This window comes from Sciurus carolinensis, chromosome 2 (assembly GCF_902686445.1).
Source record: "Sciurus carolinensis chromosome 2, mSciCar1.2, whole genome shotgun sequence".
Taxonomy (NCBI): Eukaryota; Metazoa; Chordata; class Mammalia; order Rodentia; family Sciuridae; genus Sciurus; species Sciurus carolinensis.
In genome coordinates, this window is record NC_062214.1 from 14,760,543 (window position 1) to 14,785,458 (window position 24,916).

A 24,916-nucleotide genomic window follows, 5' to 3' on the forward strand; every position below is an offset into this window, starting at 1 on the left:
AGTTCAGTTTATGACCACCAAAAAAATAATGAAGTTAGTTTTTTTTCAGTACTGGGAACTGAACCCAGAATTGTCCTTTGACAAAATGAACGATATCCATCCTTCTGTTCACACATTAAATATAAATTCCTCAGAAGAGACTTTCACGACTACTTCCCAACTATCTTCCCATTACAAAGGGGGCACTTAAATATATATTTAATTATACATACAATACAGAAATACACATACAATTTATATAAATATATATTACATATAATTATGTATTTCTTCCCAATGCTATGTATCTAACCCAGAGCACTCTGTCACTAAGCTACACCTCCCCAGCTCCTAAATATTCTTTTATTGAAAAAATATTCCCTTACTATTTCTTCATAATATTCATCACACTGTGGCTTGGTGCATTTATGTTCTTTGTCAGTCTCCTCTTACCTAGGTCACAAATTCTATGAGGGTAGACAGTGTGTCTTTTTGTGCACATCTGTGCCCTTCCCGCCGCTCCAGATCTTCAGATCAGGATCCCAGCAATTCAATAGCTTCGGAATGCGGCTTAAGCAGCTCGTGCTGCCCGAGGCTGATTTAGCCCCGCCTCCCCTAATCTCCCGCCAATCACAGGCGCCCTCTGGGGCAGCTACTTTGGTGGGGAGTGGGCGGGACCACGCAATGACGCAAACCGAGCGTCTTGGGAGGGGGTGAGCCGTACTTCCGGCCCGAGGTACCGTCGCGTTTCTGGGGCGACGCCTCAGCTGGCAGTTACCATCGAGCGAGCACCTCCATCCGGACCGGCCGCTTCCATCAGACCGTCACCATGGGGGCTGTGCTGGGCGTCTTCTCCCTCGCCAGCTGGGTGAGTGCGGGCTCCTGTGTCCCCGCCAGACCTGCGGTATTCGGGGAATGGCAATAGGTAGTCCCAGTCCCAGTCCGAAGGGGCCCCGGCCCCCGGGGCCAGCGGGAGAAGGGGCGAGGCCCGGGGCCGCGGAGGGCTCGGGGTCTGGGCCCCAGTCCGCGCTGCCCCCAGGTGGGCTTCGGAGTGCTCGGCTCGCCTTCGGCGCTCACGGAGGAACGTAGGAGGCCTAACTGCCATTGTTTACAATTCCGATTGCCCCGCCCCCGCGAACCCTCGCGACGCTGGGTTCCTTTGGCCCTGGAGTGGTACCGTGACCCAGGAGCCCCGCCGCCGCGGCCCGCGGGTTCCGTTGGAAGCCCTTCTTGAAGTGGCGTCCTTTAATTTGGGGTGGTTTGAATCATGTTTTTATTCCATACCACGGGATTTGCCAAAGCTTCGGAGTATGTGGCAGAATTGGGATTTTAACCAAAGCCTGCCTGCGGTCCTGGTGCAAGGGAACAACAGCCCGTGGCTTATCGAAACTGGAAGCTGTGGCAAAACATTTTTGGGACCACAAAAGGTCATTTATCTGTGAGGATAAACACTGTTGTTCCTCACATCGAGAACTGTTGTGAGGATAAAGTGACCAAATGAGTTTACAGAAACGGTAAACACTTTTGAAAGAAAACGTCAGGATCTTAGGGACTGTTGAATGCCTTTATATTTGCCTCAGAGGAGCATGGTTCCTTGAATCATCTCCTAGTTGTTTCTTAATTCCCCAACTGATGTAACTGACCAAGGATTCAACCTCAGCACATTCCACTACCGTTTCTTAGGGACAGAATATATTTTCCATCCTTTAAGGTTGTTGATGTTACATGAAAAAGAAACCAGTTAGGGTTTCTTGATCAGTGGCGTTTTTTTTTTTTTTTTTTGATCTTGACCTAAAGAAATACATTTTGCAATTATAGTCTAATGCATCCCAAGTTTTATGAAGTAATTCTTAACTTTACTTCTTCTGTACAATTTTTCTTTTTATCTTCTATTACATAAACCCAAAAATCTTCACCAGTTAATTTTTACAGTCACTCATGGAGTAAATCTATTTACAAAGTACATTTTTAAAATATATACACAAGGATGTTCATAGTTGAGTGCATTGATTGGTATTTTGAACAAAATGTCTTTCCCATCTTGATAACCTGGAAAACATTTGGCTATGATATAAAACTAAGATTTTAATTGATGCTATCCAAGCATTTCTATCTAGAAATGGCTTTTGTATTTTATCAATCCTTTTATTCAGTAGGAACATCGAGTTCAGTATACCAGAGAGTGGAGTGAGTTAGAAGAATAGTAGGAAATGAAATAAGAAAGACAGCAGTGGGGGCAGGAATTAGCTCAGTAGAAGAGTGCTTGTCTTAGCATGTCGGAGATTCCATGCTAGGTTCCCATCCCCAGCAAGAGGAAAAAAAAAAGTAATGCAAGTCCCATAGATACCCATTTTATGGTCTTATAGGGATTCTGTTTTGTTTTATCTTTTTTGGTCCTGGGTTTGAACCCAGGACCTTGGACATACTAAGGATATGCTGACTGTACCACAATACCACATTCCCAGCCCAGTCTTAGAAGCTTTTAAGGACTTTGGCTTTTATTCTTAAGTAATGGGAAAGCCATTGCAGAGTTTGAAAAGAGGAGTGACATGATCGCACATGCGTTTTAACAAGATTGGTTCTGGTTACTGTGTGGGGAATAGATAGTGGCAAAGTAAAGATAAAACAGTATGGGTAAGGAAAAACTCCCTCCACCCTTTTGGTTTAGTTGATGGAGACCTTCCAGGTAAACTCACAAAAGACAGATTAGCAAGAGGGAAAAAAGTATATATAGTTTAATGTTTTTTCCCACAGGACTGGAGATTGAACCCAGAAGTACTCTACCTCATAGATACATCTCAGCCCTTTCTTAAAATTTGTGTTTTGACACAGGGTCTTATTTATTTATTTATTCATTATGTTGCTAGGGATTGAACCCAGGGGTGCTCCCCGCTTGGCTACATCCCCAGATCTTTTTATTTTTAATTTTGAGAGTCTCACTAAACTGTGGAGGTCAGTCTCAAAACTTGGCAGTTTTCCTGTCTCAGTCTCCCAAATAGCTGGGTTCACAGTGTGTACCACTGCATCCCATATGTCTTTTGGTTTCCTAAAAAGAGTTCATAATATGTACGAGACATACATATGGGAATATTTGGTGATAAGTAATTCAAAGGGGCTTATATCCCTGACTTAATAGGAGACAGAAAGAGGCTTCTGTAGGAAGAACAAATAGTTGTCAGCCCTCCACCCACCCCGGAAAGACAAAGGTTTTAGGAGGGTAAATGGCAGATAAGATTTGTGATAATGCTTGTTTACAGAGGTCTTTCTTAAAACTCCCCTGGAACAAGAATTTATGGCTTCATTTCACCTTCATTTCCCTGGAGTTGCTGCATTTAGTCAGTGGAGAGAAGTTTTGAGGGGCCTTTTTTCCCCTGCATTTATTGACTATCCAATGTCTTCAGCTTAAAGTAATCTTTATACCGCTTCAGGGGCCACACTGGGTCCCTGCAGCAGTGAGAAGGGAGCATATGCATTCATCCAGGTGAGAGTTGATAGTTGTGGCTTGGACCAACCTGAGGGCTAAGGATCCCGTGACAAGGCTAGATCCTGGTTATACTTTGAAGATGGTGCTGAGGCACTGACATATTGGTTGAGGATTTTGGAAAAAAGCAAAAACATCCAGGATGACTGGGTTTTGGACCCCAAGAACTGAAAAAGTAGAGTGTCCTTCAACATCTGACATAACAGGATAGGATTTGTTGCACATTTATTTTTTACTCTGTAAAGGTGCAGGAGATAGAACACTGAAGGTGCTCTCTCAAGGTATTGACATTCTTATGATAGTTAAAGGTGAATAAATGGGTGTATTTGCTAGGACTGTATAACAAAGGACTACCAATTGGGTGACTTGAACAAAAGCAATTTATTGTCTCAATTCTTGGAGGCTGGAAATCTGAAATTAACTCATTAGGTCTCATGTTTTCAGTTCTGCTAAAATTATAGTCAAATATTTCAGTTACCATAAGCAGTATATTGTTCACTTTAAGTTTTTGTAGGTCTTCCACATCTGGGACGATGGGACAGAATGGGTTAAGGTTTGTCAGCAGGGTTGGTTCCTTCTGAGAGTTTTGAGAATCTTTTCCATGCCATATCTTTGTTGGGTTTGCTGGTGGTCTCTGACATTCTTTGGCTTGTTGAGCTCTGTCTTCATCTTCACATCACAACCCTGTGTTGCAAATCTATGTCCACATTTCTCCTTTTTATGACTGACACTAGTCATATTGGATTTTGTGCCCAGTATACACCAAAATAGCCTTATCTTAACTTACTACATCTGCAGTGGTCCTGTTTCCATATTGGTTCACAATCTGAAATACTGGGAATTAGTAATTCATCATATGAATTTAGGGAGAACACAGTTCAACCTGTTACAGGCAGTATGTGATTACTATGAAATTATTTGAATTTATCTGGCAAAAAGAAGTTAAAGGGAGACAGTGTATGAGTACAGATAAAATAAGCCTGAAGAATTAGTGCCTGTTTTTGCCTGTTTTATTTATTTATTCACAGCACTTGGGGTTGAACCCAGGACCTCATACATGCTAACCAAGTGCTCTCCCACTGCACTTACGCTTCCAGCCCTTTTTAACATTTGAGGAAGGATCTTGCTGAGTTGCCCAGGCTAGCCTTGAACTTGAGATCCTCCTGCCTCAGCCTTCTCCCTTCTTCCTCCAGTTATTGGGACCATCTTTCTGGTCAAAATGTCCCTATTTCCATTACCAGATACAGACTTCATTTTGGTGTTTGAGCCTGAAACTGGCTTGGTCTATTTCCCACTTGTTATTGAAATTACAAATAATAATGACTACCATGATTGAGTCCCTTCTGTATCGGGTATTATGCTAGGTGCTTTATATTCTGGACATCATCCATTGTATTGTTTCACACAGTAACCCTGTTCAGGTAGGTGGTATCATGTTCTTGCTACAGATGAGAAAACTAGGCTTTAATTTTACCCCAAACCATACAAAATCCTGGTGAATTCCACACAAGGTATCATCTGTAAAAACTAAAGATTATTGGCTGGGTGCAGTGGCACACACCTGTAATCCCAGCAGCTCGGGAGACTGAGGCAGGAGGATCACAAGTTCAAAGCCGACCTCAGCAACATAGTGAGGCCCTAAGAAACTCATTGAGACCCTGTCTCTAAATAAAATACAAATAGGGCTGCAGATGTGGCTCAGTGGTCAAGTGCCCCAGAGTTTAATCCCTGGTACCAAAAAAACAAGGAAGTAAATTCATATAGCATAATATTAACTCTTAGTTATTTATCTTTTGGTACTGGGGGTTGAATTCCAGAGATGCTTTACCACTGAACTACATCCCCAAAGCTTATCATTTTGAGACCAGATCTTGCTAAGTTGCCGAGGGTCTTAACCAAGTTTTGAGACTCACCTCAAACTTGTGATCCTCTTGCCTCAGTCTCTGCAGTCACTGAGATTACAGGTGTGCACCACCATGCCTGGCTAATATTAACTATCTTAATGTGTATCATCAAATGGTATTTAGTAGTTTTAGTACTGTATCACCATCACATCTAATTCCAGAACATCTTCATCACTCCCTGTTCCCCTTTTCCTCAACTCCTAGTCTGTGTTTTTGAATATTTCATATAAATGAAATTGTAAGCAAAAATAACTAAAATTGGGAGCAGACCTCATGGATCAGCAAGCTGTCTTTATTAGGCGGTGGTGGAATGGCACATGGCACATTCTCAGGGGAGAAAATGGTGACTGATTACAAGAGGAGTCTGCTTTTTTATAGAACTTAATGAGAGTTAACCATAGCAGAATGTTTAGTGTGACTTAATCATTAGAGACATGGGATGTGCCAGCTGGGCAGTCAGGAAACAAGCTGTGCAGGTTAAGAATTTAACTCAGGAAAATAGCTATAAAGGTCAAAAGTCATTCTAACTCAGGGAAACAGTTGTAAATCTTGAAACTCATTGTTTTGGGGATAAAAATCATGAGCCCAGAGCCCACTTGTTTACCTTCTCTCTCCGGAAACGTTGTCCTCTGGAAAGTATGAAAGCCCATAGCCCAGGACCTAGTGTTGACCTTCCCCTCCTCCCCTCTGGGATCATGCTGTCCTCCTTTTCTCCCTGGGGACTGTCATTTCTCTTTTCTTGAGGGATGTTATTTTCCATACCCTTTGGGAATGATACAGTATGTGACCTTTTGTGTCTGACTTCTTTTTTCTAGTATGATGTTTGTGAGGTTTATCCATGTTGTACCATGCTTGAGTACTTTATTCCTTTAAACACCTCAATAATCCATTGCATGGGTTTGCCACATTTTACTTATACCTCATTTACTTAGCAATTAATGAATATTTGGGTAGTTTCTTACTTTTGGTGATTGTGAATAGTGTTCCTGTGAACATTTATCTTTTCCTATGAATAAGTAGTTCATTTTCTTTGAGTGTTTATACTTAGGTATAGAATAACTGGATCAGATGGTAAATTCCATGTTCTGATTCTTTTTTCCCCCTGGTACTGGGGATTGAACTCAGGACCTTGTGCGTGCTAGGGAAGCACTCTACTGCTGAGCTCAGCCCCAGACTATTTTATTTTGAGACAGTGTTTAAGTTTTCCAGCCTGACCTTGAATTTGTGATCCTCTGACCTCAGCTCCCCAGTCGCTGGAATTATAGGCATGTATCACCATGCATATTTAACTTTTTGAGGAACTTCTTGGTTTCTCTTGAGTGGAGCTCAAAGACTGTTGTTGTTATTTTTTCAGTGCTGAGAATTACGTCCATTTTACAGATGGAGAAATAGAATTAGATCATGTAACTTGCTGAGGTAGAGTGGCAGAGGTAACACTGACCCCAGAGCACTGAAGGAGCTCTCAGATTGCCTCTGCTCTTCTTGCCACAGGTCCCCTGCCTCTGCAGTGGCGCATCATGCTTGTTGTGCAGTTGCTGCCCCAACACTAAGAATTCCACTGTGACTCGACTCATCTATGCTTTTATTCTCCTCCTGGGAACTGCTGTGTCCTGTATCATGCTGACAGAAGGGATGGAAACTCAACTGAAGAAGGTAAGTAGGAATAACAGTACCCTTAAGATGCTGATTATTTCTTTAATTGTTTTTACTGTTACAGTCAGGATCATTATAATTTTAATTTTGTTTTTAAATTATTTTGGGGTGTAGCCAAGACATAGTTGGGACATTAGTCCTTTTTCAGAAATAAAGGTAGTCAGAATGAGCTGATTCAGGCTCTAGTTTCACAACCCAAAGAAATTTAAAAGAAATCCTAAGACTCTTTTTTTCTTGTAAATTTAAACTTTAAGCAAGACTAGTCCTCCTTTGGAAGGAGTCTTTGGTAGTTGGAAAATCTCATGGGAAAATTGAGATAACCTCATTAGCAAAGAAGAAGGTACTTTTGTATTTTGAGTGCAAGTTGTTTATACTCTTGTTTATAACAATTGTTGGTCAGTGGGAAATAAAAGACAAAATCCCACAGCCAGCCTTGCAGTTGCTGAAGTGGTCAGTTTTATCAGTCTAGGCTTTCCCATGGTGAGATAGAATCCTCTGATTAATGTGGATATTACCATAACTCTGAAGTGTGTTTTTTTCCTCAGATTCCTGGATTCTGCGAAGGGGGATTTAAAATCAAGGTGACTGATATAAAGGCAGATAAAGATTGTGATGTGCTAGTTGGTTATAAAGCTGTGTATCGGATCAACTTTGCCTTGGCCGTCTTTTTCTTTGTCTTCTTTTTGCTCATGTTGAAAGTGAAAACAAGTAAGGATCCCAGAGCAGCGGTACACAATGGGTACGTAAGAGTTTTGTTGTTATTTTATGGGGTAGCCCTTCCTCTCCTTCAGCAGTTAATGCTCCCATTCTGATGAAAGCAGTGGAATATGTAAATCGGTGGGCCAGATGTATTTTTGATTTCTTATACTGTTACACACGTGAAATTGTTAATGTCACTTTCATTTGGAGCCCAATAATATGGAGGGAATAGGGAGTTGTCTTACTGCCCTCTTTTTTTTTTTTTTTTTTTTTTTTCCAGTGCTAGGGATTGAAACCAGGTTTTCTCACACATTAGGCAAGTGCTCTACCACTGAGCCACATCCTTAGCCTTGTTGAACACCTTTTAAAACAGGTCAGACACTATGCTACGCACCTCATCCATACACATTTTTCTTTCTGTTTAAAGTAAACATGTACTTGACACATTTAAGTAGTGTACAAAAAAGATAAAATGAGTATATATGGACCGCTGATTTACATATTTTATTGCTTCCTACTCCTAATCGCCAATTTCCCTTTTATATATATTTCTCATTTGAAGACTGAAAAGAGTTTTGTAAACTCTTGTAATCCCCCCTTTTATAGGTGTAGTAACTGAATTTCAGAGAGGTTAAATATATATTACCTGAGATCTTTCAGCCATTGAGGGTTGGAGCTAGGATTGAAGCTCAGGTCTGTGTAGCCTAATGTTTTTCTCTTCTGCCATGCAAGGCACTTATTAAAGATGATACACGGAAAGTCAGGTTTGATCCTGGCTTTGCCAGTAATGATCTGTGTGATTGTGGGCAAGGTTTTTATGTGCTGTGTAATAAGTGGGAGATTTGGTAGTAATTTTTCTGACAAACCTAGTCGTTAATGGCTCTCTTGTAGCTAACCCTATTAGAACTTACAATTCTAGAAAAGTCTTTACCTTAAGTGCTAAAAGTAGAGAGAGACTTACATTTTCATGTTTTTCTTGTAATAAATGTGAATGAATTACTTTCTGTGCTGTTGATGTCCTTTATATGAAATATTGAATGAAGTAGCCTTACATCAAATGAATAAGCCAGTCATTCATATTGGTATGCTATTAAGGCTTTATTTTTGCATTTAGAAATTTATTTCTCTCAGTGTAAAGACTCAAATTAGCGTTTCATAAATGTGTTCTTATATTTTAATAGGTTTTGGTTCTTCAAAATCGCTGCCATTGTTGGTATCATGGTTGGATCTTTCTACATCCCTGGGGGCTATTTCACCTCAGGTATGGCTCACTGCTGAGGGGTTAGTTCCAATATGTACAATTTCTACAGGTGATTGACTTAGAGCTACACTTTCCTTAATGATTTTGCAGAAGTGGCCATTAACTGAGATGATGTACTAATATTACAACAGTGATTGATTAAAGCCAGGAGGCATTTAGTCCGTTTTTCAGCTTTTTGAGAAACATATTGCTAATCTTTTGCTTATATTTTGATAGCTTATCATCTCACTTGGCAAAACAAAGTTAATCAGAGAACTTGTCAATGTGAGGGCTTGTAACTCTTATATTACACTATCTCCTTTTTAACCTGCTTCCTTAACATGACATCAAGTGACATTTGAGGATTTCTTTTTTTTTTTTTAATTTATTTATTTTGATTCATTGTACACAAATGGGGTACAACTGTTGTTTCTCTGGTTGTACACGAAGTAGAGTCACACATTTGTGTAATTATACATGTACATAGGGTAATGATGTTTGTCTCATTCTGTTATTTTTTCTTCCCCCCACCCCTCTTTTTCCTCACTATATTCTACCCTTCATTCTTCATCCATACAATCATCCTCCATTGTTGCCTCCCTCCATTCCCCTCATTTGAGGATTTCTGTTGAGATCTCCCACCCCAAAAAGTTAACAAAAAGGCTTATAGAACCAATTGGTGTGTCAGGCACCTGGCTCCCTTGGCACAAGCTAAAACAAGTTTTAAAAAGTCTGAAACCAAGTGGGATGATGCTCAGAGAATGCTGTTTGAGTTTGGAATTATAGTAGTCTTGCTGTACTGCTGGAGCAGAACTTCTTAACTACCTCTACTTGAAATCAGTTCAGGATGTCAAATAGTGATTCTGAAATGTTCTTCCTATGGGAAAGAATAACTCCATTCTTTTGGTTTGTAGCCTGGTTTGCTGTTGGCATGGTGGGGGCTGCTTTGTTCATCCTCATCCAGCTGGTCCTCTTGGTAGACCTGGCTCACTCTTGGAATGAATTATGGGTGAGTCGTATGGAAGAAGGAAACCCAAGGGTCTGGTATGCTGGTAAGTATCTAAATTCACCTCTGAGATCCCTGCTGCTACATTAAACAGACTGTACAATAAAATCTCCAGTGATTAAATGTATAAACTCCCAATATAGAGCTGCCTTTTAAGAAAAACTAAAATTTTCCAGTTGAGTCAGTTGTGAAACCCAGGAAGGGAATAGCAAAGGTATTTTAAATCACTGGATTCTCCCAATTAATTTATTTTGAGATTTGTAATGTGACTACCTGTGTTTAGATAAGGAAAATATTTAGTGGCATACTTCTGCTTTTGGTAAACTTGTTTTCATGGAGAGGGAAATCAGGTGGGTTCTACATTTGGGACAGTTGCCCATATACCTCAGGCAGATAGGGGTGACTACTTTATTCACTGTGACCCCAAACCTCTTATGAAAGCTTTCTGGTGGGAAAAGGACACTTAACATTTCTAGGTTGCAAATAGAATTTAGAGCCTATTTAATAATGAGGAGAGGGGCTTTGTAGCCTTCTACTTATTAGGCCTTATTTCATTTTAAAAATAACAGTTGAAACTTCTCATTCCCAGTTCCTTCCCCCATTATAAATAGTAGATGCTGTGTCAAGAACTTGGAAAACAGAGAGTCACAAAAGAAAAATTCTCAAAGTGTCGGGGTATAGCTCAGAGGTTGAGTATGTGCTTAGCATGTGTAAGGTGCTGGGTTCAGTTGCCAGCACCTGAAAAAAGAGAACACGAATTTCCCCTAGTCCCAACTATCTGCTAATAATTCACTATGAACATATCAATTTGTTTTCTGACAGTCTTTTTTCTACACGCACATATGTATCTTTTGTGTATGATATCATTAAAATATGTGTAACATGGTTTTGTTTAGTTTTTTAATATATCATGCATGTGAGTGTTTTATAATTTGGCTTTTTTGAACTTGGAACTAGCTTGTGAACTTCATTTGGCTTATGGTACAGAAGTAAATACCTAGTATGTTTGATTATATTTTTGATTGTTTCCTTGGGCTAGATTTCCAGAAGGAGAAAGATCAAAGTTCATGAGTTTTTTTTTTTTTTTTTTTGAGGGCGGGTACCAGGGATTGAATTTAGGGGCATTTGACTACTGGGCCACATCCCCAGCCCTATTTTGTACTATAAACAGCGTCTCACTGAGTTGCTTAGGGCCTCACTTTTGCTGAGGCTGGCTTTGAACTCATGATCCTCCTGCTTCAGCCTTTCAAGCTGCTAGGATTACAGGTGTGTACCACCATGCCCAGCTGCATGAGTATTTTAAATGCTTTTGGTGCATATACAAATTGCCCAGCTTTTTCATTTTATTTATTTGACTTCTTTTAGAAATAAACATTCACACACGTACATAAATACATATATATGTGTGTGTGTGTGCATATATATATAAAGGAAAGTAATACTATATTCACCATAAACACAGGTGATAGAAATTGATGGAAGAGCAAGGGTAGGAATATAGCTCAATGGTAGAGTACCCTGCTTGCATACCTCATGGGCATGCCCTGGGTTCAATCCCCAACACTGCAAAAGAAAGAGAAAAGATACTTATAAAGAACAACACATGCAATTCCTTGCTTGTCTGCAACCCATTTTCTATTCTAGATGTAGCCACTATTATCTAACATTTATGTATTTATGCAACATACATTTTTGTGTTTAAATATAAACAGGATTATACATGCTACATATTGTTCCAAGATTTGTCCTTTTCACTTACTATATGGTGAATATTTTTTCTGTTCTATTGAGTATAGATATGTAGTATTTATTAAGTAGCTAAGTGGTATAATATTCATATAATTTTTTGGTATTCCATGACACGGTATACCAGAATTTATTTATCCTATTTTTAGTCACTTGAATTGTTTGAAGTACCATTTCTTATAGAAAAAGATTTTAAAATTGTCTTTATCATTCATCATTTTAGGCTGGAATGCCTGAACTCTTTCTCATAAAATTTTATTTTATTTTTTTATCTATTCTGTTTTCTGTAATTCCTTCTTTTGGGAGAAAGGGGCAGAACTGGGAATTGAATTCGGACCTTCATGCATGTAGAGGCAAGCTCCTCTACTCAGCCTTTGATATTTTTTATTTTGAGGCAGGGTCTCTCTAAGTTGCTCAGATTGGCCTCAAACTTGAAGTCCTTCCTGTCCCAGGCTTCCAGGTAGCTGTGATTACAGGTGTATGCCACCACACCCAGCTATAATTTTTTAATTAAACAATTTTTATATAATTCATTTTGGATTATATAATGCTAGAAGAACTTAATGAGTTGAAGATTGTACCTACCTTAAGTGTAGCTAAGTGTAGAGAAATTATGTCTCTTCTGATGGAAAAATATTAAGAATGGTGCCAGTGACCTAAGGAAGAAAGTTTAATTTTAAATACGTGAAATCCATTCAGATAACTAGAATCTAACTTTCCCAAGTAAGTCTGGGCTTCAAATTGAACACAAGTTTACTTGGTATACTGTAAAATCTCTTTCTTATTTCCTAATTTCAGAATTATGTAATTGATTTTGATTATCCATGTGAATGGAAAGAAGCATTTCTGTAGATATTTGGAAACAGCCAATGGTCCACTTTCCCAGCTTAGGGAGGTGGGCTCATTGTTTGTGATGGGAAACAGTTTTAGGTAGCCAGTAGCCACAGAGGAAAAATTGTCATAAAAAGATGCCTGTTTTGTTTACCCCTCACATCCTGGCATGTTGCTTGCTGTGAACTGTGCCATTTTGAGGGCCCAGGAATCATCTGAGTTGCTATGTAAAGCTTCTGGTACTCATTATTTAGCAGGCAGTTAGCAGTTTACTCCAGCTGGGATGATCAAATATCTGGTCACCCAGCCAGTGAAACCAAATTAGGTAATCCAGAAAGTGAATTCAGTTGCTTCTTGGGTTTTAGAAATTAACATTGAGCCAACACAATTTGAAACTAACCATGGGGCTCCTGAAATTTTGTTGTAAATTATTGACTACTGTAAGAGTGATTTTAATATCTCTTCATTTTTATATAATATACAAAAAAATGGTCTTCCTTGTGGTTTTGTTAGAATTGTGAATATTCATATTTGTTTCTCTTTTTCCAGCTTTACTCTCTGTTACTACCGTCTTTTATGTCATGTCAATCATCATTGTTGCATTGTTCTACACATACTACACTAAACCAGATGGCTGCACAGAAAACAAGTTCTTTATCAGTATTAATCTGATTCTCTGCGTTATAGTTTCCATTGTATCAATCCACCCCAAAATTCAGGTATGGTTGTTTTCCGCATCTTCCTCTTGTGAAAGTTTTTTTTTTTTTTGTTTGTTTGTTTCCTTTTTTCTTTTGGTACCAGGGATGGTACCAGTGGGGCTTAACGACTGAGCAACATCTGCATCCCTTTTTTTATTTTTTATTTTGAGACAGAGTCTCACTTAGTTGTTGAGGCTGTCTTCAAACTTGCAATCCTTCTGTCTCAGCCTCCCAAGCTGCTGGGATTACAGGCATGAGCCACTATGCCTAGCCCTGTGAAAGGTTTTTAATTAACCCTAAGTTCAGAACCTTGGTAATCTTTTAGTGAACGTATGTCTAAATTTACTCTTTTAAATATTTTTCCATATTATGATACATTCTTCATAGTTACAACTTAATAAGCATATGTTATATTATTGAGTGCTTCTGTCTTTATTAATTTCCCTATCATTTAAAAAAAAAACTGAGTAACTTGAAAATTTATAGTTCTAAAATTGAGTAAGTCATGGGAATGATTCCTATGAGTTATTAGCTAACATATTTTAGGGGGATTAAACTAGAAAAAATATGACTTTAATATTTAAAAACAAAATTCACGCTCTTGAGTTTCATTTTTTAAAAAACACTGTAAACACTGTGCCTACCATGCACAGAACCCTGGGTTCCTTCCCCAGCTCCCAAAACACTGATTAAAAAAAAAATCAGTGAGGTTTTAGATATGAAAAGAACATTTAGTTTTCACTTCTCTTTTTAAAAGTGAGAAAACTGTGACTTGGAGGTTAAGGTGAAAGATCACAAGTTTGAGGCCAGCCTGGGCAACTTAATGAGACCCTGTCTCAAAATAAAAAACAAAAAGGCTTGGGATACAGCTCAGTGGGTCTCCAGGTTCAATCCCCAATACTGCTGGGAAAAAAAAAATTGAGAAAACTGAAGTCTCAAAGAAGTGATTGGTTACCTCACTGGTCAGTGACAGCTACACTGAGACTCTTCCTGTTATACCAAGGGACTAGAAAATCAAAGCCTTTACGTGATGTACAGGAGTTTTCAGGATCAAGGAATGCTTTGAGAATCAGTACATGCTTTGTCTTACTTAAATTTCTTTTGCAAGCAAGCTCAGACTGACAGGTTACTTGTCCACTTTCAGCTGTCAAGCAGAATCAGTAGGTTCTCAGCTAGTAATAATTCAGTAAATCTCAGAAGCACACTGGCTTTTATAAAGTGAGACCTTGCAATCCCTATGGCATTATTTTCCTTTTTATTCCCTAGGAACATCAGCCTCGTTCCGGCCTCCTGCAGTCCTCTATCATCACGCTCTACACCCTGTACCTCACGTGGTCAGCTATGACAAATGAACCTGGTAAGGAATGTCAGTCACACATTTATTTGATGAAAATAGGAAAGTACCTCTTTGATGGGCACAAAATGTGAAACAGACAACAAAATTTTAAAGACATGTAAATGCACAATGTTCACTGTAGGTTTACAGATATGTACCTTCTATGTTTTATTCCCCATGTGTAAGAGCTATTTAGAGCTCTTGACACTAGTAAAAACTCTTCACAAGGGTGACCTTGTTTTGGTCCTTTGTAGAGTTATTTTACTTTGATGTCACAGGCTGTGGCAGAAACAGATATAAGAAAATCTCCTTTTGCAGCTATTACAGGATTGTTTCTCAATAGGTCATTCTATGGACTCTCTATAAAGGTAAACTATTATTGCAGACCCTCCCCTGCCCTGCCTATGATATCTTAATTTGTATTAAGTAACTATATTAAAGCTAAAGATAAGCTTGTATACATAAAGCCTTGGTACTAAAGAACTAAAAAGAACTGTCGGTTAAACTATAAAACCAGGACAGTCATGCTTGACGTTTACAAATTTGACAGATACTGTAGTTTTTTTTTTTTTTTTTTCTGCAACTAAGTCACTGGTTTCAGCATAAACACATGCTGACTGCTGGCTTTCCATTTGGGTGTAGTATTCCCATGTTTCACATAACCACTGAAAGATATATAGGCAACCTCTCATGTCCTTTCTTGGAACAAGATGAACTGTAACTAAGGATAATAAAAATGTCCCATTTTCAGATCGTTCCTGTAACCCCACTCTGCTGAGCATCATTACGCACATCGCTTCACCAACCGTGACTCCTGCAAATTCCACTGCTATAGTCCCTACCTCTGCTCCACCATCAAAGAAGGGACACTTTCTGGATGCAGAAAATCTTCTAGGGCTTGCAGTTTTTGTTTTCTGTCTTTTGTATTCCAGGTAAGTTAAAAAGTGGTTAGTTTAAGGTTCTCATGAAAGATAATAATAGAATGAAGAATTTATTTTGCTTTCAAAACCATTTTGAGGAGTTAAAAAAAAACTTAGCTCTCTTTAATGAGAAGTTCTTTACCTGCCTCTGTTACCCAGCCTTATGTATTTCTTTCTTTTTATTTGGCAGTGCTGAGGATTGAACACAGTCTTGAGAACGACAGGCAAGCACTCTACCACTGAGTTACATCCCCCTCTCTAGCTGGGTATATTTCTTAAAGTTCAGAATATCATCTCATCTAATAATTCCTCCCAGTCTTAACAGAGAGGAGGATAAAAATAGTGGCTTTCAAAATTGGATGGGTTATCTTTTTAGAAAAAAATATTTGGGGGCTAGGGGTGTAAGTCAGTGGCAAAATGCTTGTCTGACATGCAGAGGTCCTGAATTTGATCCCTAGCACCACAACAAAGCAACAACACAAAAGGAAAGTGTTTTCATTCCTACAAAAAACCTGTACCCATTAGCAGTCACTCCCAATGTCCCTCATTCCAGCCTCTGGCAATCACTAATCTACTTCTGTGTCTACAGATCTGCCTACTCAGACATTCCATATATAGTCATAAGTCATACTATCTTCTTTTACATATACACATGTATGTGCACACACACACATGCATACACACATGTAAAATACACAGGTTTCATGTACAAAGATACTCTCAGAAATGGCACTGTTAGGTGATTTCATTGTGCAAGCAATGTGTGTCCCATAGTGTGTGCTTATTACATAAACTGAGATGGCACCAATGTCATTAGGCTCTGTGATCTTATAGGACCACTGTCATGTTCAGTCCCATGGTCAACTGAAACATCATTATGTGGCACATGACTGTATGTAGTAATGTATGTTCTGACATCTTTTGCTGAATAGTTTTGAAGTTGATCTGTGTTGTAGCATGTATTAGTACTTCTTTCTTTTATAGGAAGTACTGTATCCATTGCGTGGTTATTCCACATTTTGTTTGTTAATCAGTTGGTGGGCTTTTGGGTTGTTTCCCTTGTGGGACTGTTGTGAAAAATGCAGCTGTTAATGTTTGTGTACAAGTGTTTTGTGTGGATATATGTTTTATAGTTAAGAGTGGAATTTCTGGGTTATTGGTAACTGCTTAACTTTTTAAGGAACTGCCAAAGTGTTTTCCATGTAGTGGCTGCATCATGTTATAGTCCCCCCAACAAAATTTCCAGTTTGACCATATGCTAGTCATTACACTATAATTGTCTACCTCTTTTATTGCAACCGTACTAGAGAAAGTGAAGTGGCATTTCATTGTGATTTTGATTTGTGTTTCTCTGATGATGATAGGCAGCTTATTCATGTGCTTATTGATACAACTTCTTTAATTTCTATTTAAGACTTTTAGTTGTTTTTAATTAGGTTGCCTTTTGGTTTTATATGTGGCTTGAGGTAGGGGTTCCTGTTCTTCCCCTTGTGATTATTCATTTGTCCCAGGCCATTTGTTGAAGACACTCTTCTTTTCTCCATTGAACTGTCTTGGCATCCTTATCAAAAATCAGTTGACCATAAATGTAATAGTTTATTTCTGGACTGTAGTTTTATTTCATTGGTTTGAATGTTTTACCTTATGCCAGTACCTTACTGTTTTGATTACTGTAGCTTTGCAGTAACTTTTGAAATTGGGAAACTGGAATTCTCTAATTTTTTTAAGATTGTTTTGGCTCTTTTGGGTCATTTGCATTTTTATGTGAATTTTAGGATGAACTTGTCAGTTTCTGTAAAAATAGATAGTTGGAGCCAGGCAAGATAGTGCATACCTGTAATCCCAGCTACTCAGGAGTCTGAGGAAGAAGGGTCGTAAGTGTGAGACCAGCCTGTCCTAAAATAAAACATAAAAAGAGCTTGGGAAGTAGTTCAGTGATGAAGTGCCCCTGGGTTCAGTTCCTAGTACCAGAAAGAAAAGGTAGTTTAGATTTTGATAGGGTTTGCAATGGATCTGTAGATCAGTTTGGGAGAAATATTGTTATTTTAACAGTATTAAGGTTTCCAGTCTATGAATGTGAAATATTTATGTCTTTTTTAGTTAATCACTTATTTAGGTCTTTAATTTCTCTCAGTGGATTAGAGTTACTAGTGTAGAGATCTTAAACATATTTTGTAAATTTCTAAGCATTTTGTTTGGTTTGATTGTGTTGTAGATGCAGTTTAACTTTGGGGTTGCTCATTTTGCAAGTATGGAAATATAGTTGATTTTTTGTGTATTGATCTTGTATTCAGCTGTCGTGCTGAGCTCATTTATTGGTTCTAAGGGTTTGTTGCATTCCATAGGATTGGCTACATACAAGATCAAGTCATCTGCTAATAGTATTAGTTTTACTTCTTTTCTTCCTTTCTCTTGCCTTGTTACTCTGGCTAAATCTTTTGGTACAGTGTTGAGTAGCACAGTGGAGAGTGGGATCCTGCTCTTGATTCTGATCTTAGGAGGAAGCTTTTAGTCTTCACCATTAAGTATGGTGTTAGCTCTGTGTTTTTCATTGATGCATTTTATCAGTTGGAGAAAGTTGTGTATTCATACTTTTTATCTTGAAAGGTCACTGGGTTTTGTCAGATGCTTTTTCTGTCGAAATGATCTTTTAGTTTTTGTCCTTCATTCCTGTGTATTTTTTAATTTAGTCATTTAACTCCTGCTCATAGTGAGCATCTGCAGTGCTGGGAACACATAGATGACTCTGCATCTTGTTAAGGAATTCTGTGTGTAGCAGGCAAGGCAGGAATGACAAGTGCTGGGGCAGAAGGGTGCCTTGGGAGCATCGGGAGGTGGGAAGAAGCCTCTAACCCAGGCTAGTGAGGGTGATGTCAGGGAAGGCTTTCCAGAGGACATGGCACTGAGTCCGAGAAGTGAAGGATGAGTAAGTTAGCTGGGAAGAGGTTGGTGGGTGGTGCATTCCAGGCATAGAAAGGCCCTTGTGAAGTAATGGGAACACAGTGTGCTTTGAGAGCTGAGCCATGGGGTAGTAACTGGGCAAGTATGGTCAACCCTGTGATGACAGGCAGCAGTTCAGGATTTTAAGCAGAGCCATGTCTCTGCAGTTGGAGCAGCGACAATAACCTTGATGTCTGCAGGCCAAAGGCAGCAGTTCAGTTCATGGCCCCTTTCTGATTTGTCTTCCTTACTTTTCAGTATCCGCACTTCCAGCAACAGCCAAGTAAACAAGCTGACCCTCTCGGGGAGTGACAGCGTAATCCTTGGTGATACAACGGCCAGTGGAGCCAGCGATGAAGAAGATGGACAGCCTCGGAGGGCTGTGGACAATGAGAAAGAGGGAGTGCAGTACAGCTACTCGTTTTTCCATTTGATGCTCTGCTTGGCTTCCTTGTACATCATGATGACACTGACCAGCTGGTACAGGTGAGGCACAGACAAAAAGATGGAAGACCACTTAGCCCCTCGGACTACCTATGATGTCTTTATTGTCCTGGCCATAGAACCCCTTCTTTTACTCCTGAAATGAGCTGTGCTCAGTGCTCTCTCCTCCAGCATTTAAAACCTGTTTGAAATTCTTTGCAGTGCAAATATTTGGGAGCTTTTCTAGACTTGATCTATTTGAGAGAGAAAAAGCATGGTATTTTAAAGAAGCCTGACCCGTCTTTGTTGATTAGTTTTCTCTGTATCTAGAGATGGCCACATCAAAACATTCTTTGACCAGAAAGTTTCAGGGAGGTCATTTTAACCTAGACTTTTACCAGTAATTAGAACAGCCAAGTGGTCCTGAAGCACCTTATCCAGAGAATAACTGGGGTCTTTCATGCTGATTAGAGGAAAAAGGTGGTTTGAGAGGCTGAGTTATCTACTCATAACAACTAAAAATAGCTTCCTCAGCTTCCCATTAGAAATCCACTGGGGTGCTAGTGTCAGCCAGGTTTCACAGGGGAATTTCGTGCCTGAACTGGGGGGCTGTAGGTTGTGGTACCAGGTTCCTTTATCTGACTCTGTTTTCTTAGCCCTGATGCCAAGTTCCAGAGTGTGACCAGCAAGTGGCCTGCTGTGTGGGTCAAGATCAGCTCCAGCTGGGTGTGCCTCATCCTTTATGTCTGGACCCTAGTGGCTCCACTCATCCTCACCAATCGGGACTTCAGCTGAACTTCTGAGTGCCAAGGACACCGCTGAAGTTCCTGAAGGTCTCACCTTTGCTGAAAACCCATATTCCTTTTAAGTTTGCTTCAACTAAACTATTAAGTGAACGCTTTGCAAATTTGACTATATTCAGGTTTATATCAAAAGCAAGATTGAAAATGCTTGATGCAGAATCTGAACTTTTCATTTTTATGTATATTATGTTTATTTGTAAGGATATAGCACAAGAGAACATTTTTGCGTTTTAAAGAAAACTACAGCTGTGCTGTGAAGAGAGTTCTTTATAAAGACCTGTAGAGTTCTACAACTTTGATTTAAAATATAAGATAGAAGAATATTGGATATTTGAGGCTATCATTAATATATTTCTATTGCATTCTCCTTAAAAAGAAAAAAATGCATTTATATGACATTACCCTCCATGAAGGTCTTTATTGTGTGAAACTAGCACATTGTTTAGTGCGTAAATTCTTTGGAGGTGTGTAGCATCATAGTTCTTGGGCAGGGATTATGTATGTGGGTCCTTCTCCAGAAGCGTGGTTGCTGATGAGGCTGCTGCTTCTACATCTTGAGTTTATTTACTTTTTTAATACTACAGCATTAATGCTGCTTGATACAAGTCTGTGGCTTTGCCAGATATGTTAATTTCAATAAATGCTTTGTAGGTTTTATTAAAATGAAGATTCATTTGAGAAAACATTGCAATGTCTATGTAATGATCTTGTCATGAGTATGTAAAAGTAAAATGCATGTACATTATATATTTGCACTATAAAGGTATTTGATTACAATAGAAAGACATTAAACTTTTAAGGCCCTTTTTTTTAACAGCTTTTTGGGTTAACAGCCATGCATTATTTTTTGGACAGTCACAGGTTTATTTATCATCAAGTCAGGATGTCCCTGTTCTTCCTGGAACTTATGATCTGGCTAGTGAGCTGAGTCTTGAACTCATTCAGAAATTATCCTGATCATCTTCTCTGGATAATACTTTGGTAGATGAGGAATAGTTAAGGCACTGTGAAGAACTATATTCCAGAGAGGCAGCATACAAGGAGGTAGGATAAAACATTTCTAACAAGATTTACTGAGTGTCTGTTCCACAGCAGGCCCTATAGGTTCTAGGACACAAATTTAAATATGACAGACACAGGCTGTTCCATCTTGGGCAGTGTAAAGGCGTGAGAAAATGAGCCGATGGGTGGTTCTGATGTGAATTGATGCTGTGATTTGAGGATTGCAGAGAACTCAGGAGGAGGGGTACCTGGGTTAGAGGGTGTCACAGTGAACTTCCTGGAGAATGCTGGTAGGGGTCAGCTAGAGAGACAGGGGTAGCATAATGACATTGCTGAGGATAGGCAGACCACAGTTAAAAGCAGGGAGATGGGAAAAAAGCGTTCAGTAAAGTCAGAACAGAGGGGCAGAGTACATGGGGATAAATTCTGAAGTGCTGTATAAACCCCCATGAGAGTTGGAACTCCTGATGTTGAGGGCAGCAGAGAGCATCTTCAGAACAATGTGAGCAAACTGTCTTTGGTCACTTGGGCTGATAGAGAGAGGATGGATTTAGAGAGAGGACACCAGAAGCAGTTCGTATGAGATTAGAAGTAAAGAAGTAGAAGGAGACATGGGGAGAAAATGACAGTGAGGGCTACTTGGTAATTAGAATTTTAACATTGGCTATCAATTAGATATAGGGAACGGTAGATTCTAAGTGCTTCTGGTTGAATCATCTGGTGGATGGTGCTGCACTTAGAATGGAAGCAGCAGGAAGTACAGGTATAAAAGGACAGAGGTTGTCCCCGGAGAATGGGTGAAGTCTTGGGAGTAAGCTTTTAGGTTTGCACCCCAACTTTGCCCCCACACCCCATATTGGGGATTGAACCCAGGGGTGTGCTACCATGGAGCTATACCCCAGTGTTTTTTATTTTAAGACAGGGTCTAAATCACCCAATCTGGCCTCCCACTTGTGGTCCTCTTGCCTCAACCTTCTGCGTTGCTGGGATCACAGGCCTGGGCCACCATGCTTGGCAAGTTTTCTGGTTTTTAGCTGCAAAGCTGATCAGCCAGTATTTACTGAGTACATACATGTTTTATGACTTGGGCAAATGACTTTACCTCTCTGAGCTTCAGCCTAGTACCTAGTGCTTGTGTCCTGATGTACTTAGATGGTTTGAAGAATGCTTAACACACTTACAGCACACTTAATAGGCACTCCTAATCTCAGTATGGGTTAAAGTGAGACTGGATGATATTTAAGGGTCACAGATGTTCAGAATCTGATGGAGCTGCATTTGAGGTACTCTTACAGAATTAACCAGATGGACATAGAGGTGCTGATAGGAAGCAGAGCTTGAAACAGATTGTTGGAACCACTGTCCTTCAAACCAGCGGCATGTGTCAGGCTTTTGTGTAGAAATAAAGTGGCAAAGGATTTGCAGGGTGGATGGGTTTGGCCCTTGGTCTTTCCAGGGTAGAGCAGATTCCCTTTAACAGCAGAGGAACCAGAGTAAGAATTCTGTAGATCCTGAACTTCAAAACCATTACAGTGCCCCCTCTTCCGCCTTATGTAATTCAATATAAAAGCAATACTAAGCTGTAAAATACTGTAACAAAGTCCAATAAAAGTTTTTATTTATTTTTTTCTCATGATGATAGTTGGATATTAATTTGAAGTAACAAATTCTCTTTAAAGATTGGGGATAGTGTCCCTCCTTTTTTTTTGGTCTTACCCTAAGAATGAATGGAGTCTTCCCATGAATAGGAAACTCAGTCATTCACCTGAGACTCGAGTGAGCTGGACACATGAACGCTGAGTGACACACGCCATTAATAATACCAGCATTTTGAGTAAGCCAAGGTTGTGCTTCAAAGCAGGGCGGTGTTATGAATCATCAGATCTCACGGCTTCATCTCATTCCAGATCAGTCACCTGGTATTTCATCACTACGAACAGGTCGGACAGCCCCCTACGACTGCAGGTCAAGGCCCTGGCTTTGCAGTCAGTAGCATGTTCTAGGTTTTCATTAAAGGCAAGAGCAGTGGCTGCCATTCTGACCTCATTAGAGCTGGGAGAGAGCTGTTAGGTATTGGTTTACTTTCTAGGTTGCCCTTATATTTGGTGGGGAATAAAACCTTCTCTTGATAGCCAAAGATAACTGCCAAAGAATGGCCAAGGACCTAGTTATAAGAAGAGGTTTTGATATTCTGGACCAAACCATAACTTGGGTCTAATTTAGAGCAGGATAGCCTTTCTGTCCATCCTAAGTCTTTGCTTGACTGTATTTTTCTTTTTACATGTTGAGCTAAAGCGAGTATTTAGATGATGGTATTTAGTATTCTGGAAATTGATAGCAGGTCCCAGGCTTATGCTTCTTAAGGGGAGTTGCTGGTCGTCTGTAGTCCTGCTGTGTTGGTCTACCCATCCTGTTACCCAGGCACTTAGATCAGCCAGCTTGCTGGGTGACTCAAGCCACCCACTACCTCTTTCCTCAGGTGAAGAATAATAACAAATGCCACATAAACAGCTACACGTGCCAGGCTGTGAGCAGATACTGTGTAACCCCCACACCCCCGCCCTTAGGTCAAACTGAGGCTTGAGAAGAAGTCAGCGACTTGCCCGGTGTTGTTGTCTAGGAAGAGCTGAAGCAGGTAGACAAACCCAGGGCTTGACTTCCGAGTTCTTCTTATCTCTGGGTCCAGAAGGATGTACTAGAGACTGCGTGGAGACCTGGAAGGGGGGTCAGCTGGCTCAGGAAACTACCCATCGTTTACAGGAAAGTCAGTGACCACCTGAAGGCAGTCACTGTTTTACTAGGTCACTGTTGCTAGTGACTGGCGCCTAATCAGGTAAGAGCACAAACACTTGTTTAAAACTTCCCCCAAGAAAAGTGATACCTTGACTGATCTTCTGACTCTCCAGCTTTATTATTATTTGGTTTGGGGACCAAACCCCAGGCCATCTGCATGCTGATCATGCCCTCTCCCACTGAGCCACATCCCCAGTCCTTTTAATTTTTTGAGACAGGGCCTTAGAAGTTGCTGAGGGTGCCTTTGAAATTGTGATCCACATGCCTCAGCCTCCCCAGTCACTGGGGTTACAGGCGTGTGCACGGCGCCTAGCTTTACTTGCCAGCAGCTTTAAACGCAATAACATGAAACCTGTGCTGTCTTTGATTGTGGGAGTGCCCAACAGGTGGGCATTGAGGAAGTGCTTAGAACATGGAAAGGTGCCTCCATGATCTTCATAGCACTGCTCTGAGGTAGAGGACTGGAGATCTTAGCTCCCATTATCCAGAAGAAGAAACAGACTGAGCATCAAGTTTCTGTTTCCTCAGGAAAGGCTGGTTGCACTACAGCAAGAGTACCTGCCTGGTGTGTCAGCAAAAGCCAACAGTGACCCTGTATCCTGTGTTGGAATGTTTCTTAACTCACTCACCAACATGCCAGACCTATTGTGGGAACCCAGCTGCTGCTGCTCTGGGACAGAGTATTTGCCCCTAGATAAATAACAGGAGGCAGGGAGAGAAACAGCATGTCTGGATCCAGAGTTGGTCAAGCCACACTGTTACCCCTTGAGGAGTCTGGCCTCACTTGGAGGAGCTTCTGGGATAAAAACCTCAGTTACCACTCAGATCTGAGATTAAGAACTGCTGCATTATATGTTGTCCAGCAAAGAAAGCAATTTCTGATAGCTTTTATAAAAGATTCCTACCTTCTCGGGTGGGTTATTTGATGACAAGATTTGAGCGACGTGCCACCTGGCTTCTTCCGCAAAGTCCTGATGCAGGCTTGGGGCTGATGACCGGGCCTAGAATCCATCTTCACTGTTTTGCCAGCTGTGTCCTTGGGCAAGCTGCTTACCTTTCCTGTGCCTCCTTTTCCCCATAAAGGCAATACTACTACTTCATTAAGGGTATCTGAAGATTAAATGAGACAGTGTGTTGTGTGTACTTGACACGTGGCCACAGGCACCTTCAGGAGTTATTGGCTACCATTGAAAGATTCAAGGCCAATCCTGAGAAGCCTCTTGGGGCCTCAAAGACTGAAACATTGACCTATTGCCACTACCACTGTGTGTACTACGCCCTCTCTCCTTTGTACGTGGTGCAGTCTAGGCATACCTGGTCTTTGAGGGCAGCCAGCTCAACATGTGCCACAGTGCCCCTCCCTCCTCACCTGGAGGGAGGCTCTGGCCATGTCTGTGAGTAGTAAACCTCAGAATCTTTATCCAACCCATCATTGTCATAAAAGAACTCTACACACTCTTGT

The 24,916-nt window shown here is 40.2% G+C and overlaps 1 protein-coding gene across 1 annotated transcript; it reads left to right on the forward strand.

The window, feature by feature from the left end:
* Positions 1-694: 694 nt before the first annotated feature.
* On the forward strand, positions 695-22,297 carry Serinc3 (serine incorporator 3). Its single transcript, XM_047540212.1, has 10 exons — positions 695-847; positions 6,856-7,017; positions 7,563-7,756; positions 8,898-8,977; positions 9,871-10,008; positions 13,089-13,258; positions 14,504-14,594; positions 15,325-15,505; positions 18,692-18,919; positions 19,513-22,297. The coding sequence occupies exons 1-10, from the start codon at positions 809-811 to the stop codon at positions 19,649-19,651; spliced, it is 1,422 nt and encodes a 473-aa protein (XP_047396168.1). The 5' UTR covers positions 695-808; the 3' UTR covers positions 19,652-22,297.
* The last annotated feature ends 2,619 nt before the right edge of the window (positions 22,298-24,916 follow it).